The 4,309-nt window shown below is 30.0% G+C and overlaps 1 protein-coding gene across 1 annotated transcript; it reads left to right on the top strand.

Moving 5' to 3' along the window:
• The first annotated feature begins 410 nt into the window (after window positions 1-410).
• Window positions 411-3,388, top strand: LOC124939103 (endo-1,4-beta-xylanase 5-like). Its single transcript, XM_047479614.1, has 6 exons — window positions 411-428; window positions 547-772; window positions 977-1,140; window positions 1,574-1,672; window positions 1,746-2,525; window positions 3,023-3,388. The coding sequence occupies exons 1-6, from the start codon at window positions 411-413 to the stop codon at window positions 3,386-3,388; spliced, it is 1,653 nt and encodes a 550-aa protein (XP_047335570.1).
• Window positions 3,389-4,309: the final 921 nt, after the last annotated feature.

Raw genomic sequence — 4,309 nt, 5'->3', positions numbered from 1 at the left:
ATTGACGTTGTTTATCTAATTTATGTTAGGAAAATGATTTAAAATAAGTGTTTTTGGTTAATTTCAGGTATATATATATACAAGTCTGCAAACTTGTTGAGGAAGTAGAATGAAAAACAAAGAAATAACGTTGAGCTTCATTTTTATCTTATTTTTTATAATATCAGGTTCGTTAATTTTTATACATTTTTCAAAATTATAAAATTTTCAATAGAAATAATGAATTGCTAGTTTTTACTATTTACAAATGCTTAACTATAATATATATACTTGCAGGACTATCAATTGATGCTATACTATATGATCATAATTTCACATCGGAAGTAAGATTTTTCTATTTTTGGATTTAGGAGTAAAATTAATTATATTTGTCTTGTACAAATTATTGATTGTAATTTTATTTAAAAAAGATGACTTATTACAAACAAGTTATTGCATTTAAATATGGAAAACCTCTAAGCAAGTTTTGGATTTATTCAAATGAATAAATTATTTTTAATGTTTAAGTTTATGTCTAAAATTGCTTATTATTATTTTATTTTTCAGTGCCTTACAAAACCTCTAAATCCACAATATAGAGGTGGAATTGCGACAAACCCAGAACTGGAACATGGTTCGGAAGGTTGGGAGGGGTTTGGAGATTCTAAAATCGAGTGGAGAGAATCCGAGGACAAGGATAACAAATTCATTGTAGCACATAAAAGAGTTCACGCTTTTCATAGTCCTTCGCAAACATTCTTTTTAGAAAAGGATAAAATCTATACTTTTTCTGGTATTAATTAATTGGTTTTACATTCCTTTTGTTCTAAACCATTATTTTAGAAAATTGAGTAAATCCAAAATCCATAATGTTGCAACTTAAATTTTAGTTTTATAATAATTAATTACCTGATCATGATAATATAAGGATTTTGTTTTTTGGTATGAAATTAACATAATACTTCTAATGAAAACTGTCTTTGTTTTTAAAATGCAGCTTGGTTACAAGTAAGTCATGGGAATGAAAGCATATTTGCCATATTCAAATCAAAATCTGCATTGCATAAAGCTGGTACTGTAGTGGCTCATTCTGGGTGTTGGTCTATGCTTAAAGGTGGCATATCTGTTCATAAATCCGAGCGATTTGAACTATATTTCGAGGTAATAGACATGTTATAGAAGTTTTTGAATTGGATAATTTGTTAAGCGCATGTTTGTACTTTTTTCTTTTCTTATTTTTATGTTTGTGTGTTTATTTTATCATAATGATTTTGTCATGTATAAAGACGCTAATAGTTTTTTACTATACATTGACCATCTAACAATGTTTTTAAATTATATTCTTTCATTAATATCATATACAATGAATTCATTTAAACAAATCTTTATAAAAAAGTTCTAAGTATATCACTATCAAAACTCACATATAATCATATTCAAGCTTATTATGAATTTTGTTTAAAAAAAACAATTTTAGGTTAAACAATTATATATAGATCCTTTTTTTTGAGAATCTTATACAAACTCAAACAAAAGAATTAATACTATTTAATCAATATTTGTTAAGATTTTAACGATTCTAAACTTTTTGCAGAGTAATAATACAAACATTGAGATATGGGTTGATAACATTTCGTTACAACCATTTACTGTAAAGCAATGGAAATCTCACATTGATCATAGTGTTGAAAAGGTATTTATTCCATTAATTTCTCAATAATAATTATGACACTAAATCAAGTTCTAACAATTGACAATTATAATAGATTCGTAAGAACCATGTAAAATTGCGGTTGGTAGATGTTAATGGAAAGCCTTTGGTGAATACGTCGGTGTTGATTAGACAAAGAAAGAACCACTTCCAATTCGGATGCGCCATAAACAGTAACATCCTAACAAATAGTGGTTATCAGAAATGGTTTACCTCTCGTCAATTCACAGTAACCACATTTGAGAACGAGATGAAATGGTATAGCACAGAATCGAATAGAGGCGTAGAGGACTATTCGGTTGCTGATGGCATGCTGAAATGGGCCAAGAACCATAAGCTCTCGGTACGTGGTCACAATGTCCTATGGAATGATCCCAAGTACCAAGTTGGGTGGCTCAACTCCCTATCGAACCATGATTTCAAACAAGCCGTCGATAAAAGGATAAACTCAATCGTGAGTAGATATGCAGGTCAATTGATTGCATGGGATGTCGTGAATGAGAACCTACACTTCAATTATTTTGAGAGTAGGCTTGGAAGTAAAGTCGATTTGTTTAGGAAGATAAGTGCAAGAGACTCTAGAACACCATTGTTCTTGAATGAATATAATACAATTGAAGAGCCAAGGGATATGGCTAGCTCACCAGATAAATATATACAAAAGATTAAGCAGATAAAGGCTCAAGGATATAATGGGCCATTAGGTATTGGGCTTGAGGCTCATTTTAATAAACCAAATCTAGCTTACATGAGAGCTTCTATTGATAAACTTGCCACAACAGGATTACCCATTTGGCTCACAGAAGTGGATGTTGGTGGCTCTGGCCCTAGACAGGTAAAGTATATATTTTTTATTATTATTATTTTATTTAAATGTTTGAGCGTGAAAACTTGAACACATTAGCACGAGGACTAGAGTCGGCCTCGAGTTTTGGGCTGCCCTAGTCCCCGGTAGAAATAAAAGTTTGTTTTTTTAATGCCTTACGTTTGTATTCAAAATTGGTAAAAAAAAATTGTTTTTAGTGAGGTTTGAACTCTTATCTAAATGAAAATTCTAAGTTTCTAACATGAACCACTAAGCTACATTTAACAAACTCATAAAGTTATTTAAATATCTTATATATTTTATTAAATGGGCTGTCCTGGGAATGAACTACCTTAACCCGGGGGCTTGCCGGGTTTACCCTGGGGCCGGCCCTGAGCCCGGTTTACCCCAGGGCCGGCCCTGACGAGGACAAGAGTTTTACTCTCTACAAAATCTATTATTATATTACTAAAATGAAAGTGTGTTATTTTGTTAATTAAATATTATGATTTTTGTATGGATCACAGGCAAGATATTTAGATCAAGTGTTAAGAGAAGGGTATGGACACCCTGCAGTCAAAGGAATAGTGTTATGGGCAGGATGGAAGCCAGAAGGATGCTATAGAATGTGCTTGACCGACAATAATTTTAAAAATCTTCCAACCGGAGATGTGGTAGACAAGTTTCTTAGCGAGTTAAAGCTTAAAAAGGACCTTTCTGTTATGACAGATGACAAGGGTTATTTTGAGACCAAACTTCATCACGGAGATTATAAGTTGAGAATCAATTATTCAAGTTTGAGGTTAAACAATTTATACGGAGCTAAAGAATCTGGTTTTCAAGTAACAAATGCATTGGATAGAATACAACCTGTTCAAATTATTACTATTTGATCACAAGGTAGACAATGATAAGCCAATAATATATACAATAAAACACCTTCATGATGTATTTTGATAGTATCTATCTTCGATTAATAAAAGTATTAAATGATTTATTTTCATTGTAGCAAAAATACTTGTTATTTGGATGTGTTTCTCTTATTCTATGTTTGTGATTTATGTCATTGTATGTATTACTATATACCAATATATATTTAAAATATCAACTAAAATATCATTTATTTTATATTAAAATTTATAAACATATACATTATCACAGTTTAAAACCAACACTAATAATAAATAAACTTAGTGAGTCATGTACATATATATACACAGGGACGAATCCAGGATTTTGACTTGGGTAGACTTGAATTTAATGTACTAAATTATATAAATATATATGTATGAAAAATATTATAAGGTTTAAATAAGTTGAGCTCTATAAGATTTTACAATCATCTACATTTATATATTTACCTAAATCTCGTTTAATATATAGTGTTAAACAGTCGACAAGAAAATATCTTCAATTTTATTGTGAAATTTTGTCTTCACCTTATTCATTGCTAAAAATGATCGCTCATAAGTAGCGATAGAAATAAGTAATGTTAAAACAAGATGATCGCTATGTAGTAGCGATAGAAATAGGTAATGTTAAAACAAAATGAATTATGTTCGTTGTTAAAAAAAGAAATTTGAAAACTTTCACTAGATTGATTTTGGATTGTAGAGACCGCAAATGGCGAATTTTCACTAGTTTGACGATCTCTCTTTTTAAAGAATAAAGATATAAATGTCTTTTCTTTCTTTGCAGCAGATTCTGTTCCAATTTTTTTATATAACTATAAACAATTTTCAAAATCGAATATTTTTTCAAACAACCTTGATCTTGTCAAAAAACCGATTAAATTTGTGAATAGTGTACGCTCT

This window comes from Impatiens glandulifera, chromosome 5, assembly GCF_907164915.1.
Source record: "Impatiens glandulifera chromosome 5, dImpGla2.1, whole genome shotgun sequence".
Classification (NCBI taxonomy): domain Eukaryota; kingdom Viridiplantae; phylum Streptophyta; class Magnoliopsida; order Ericales; family Balsaminaceae; genus Impatiens; species Impatiens glandulifera.
The sequence above is the reverse complement of the archived record's forward strand: the minus strand, read 5'-3'. Positions and strand labels throughout refer to the sequence as shown.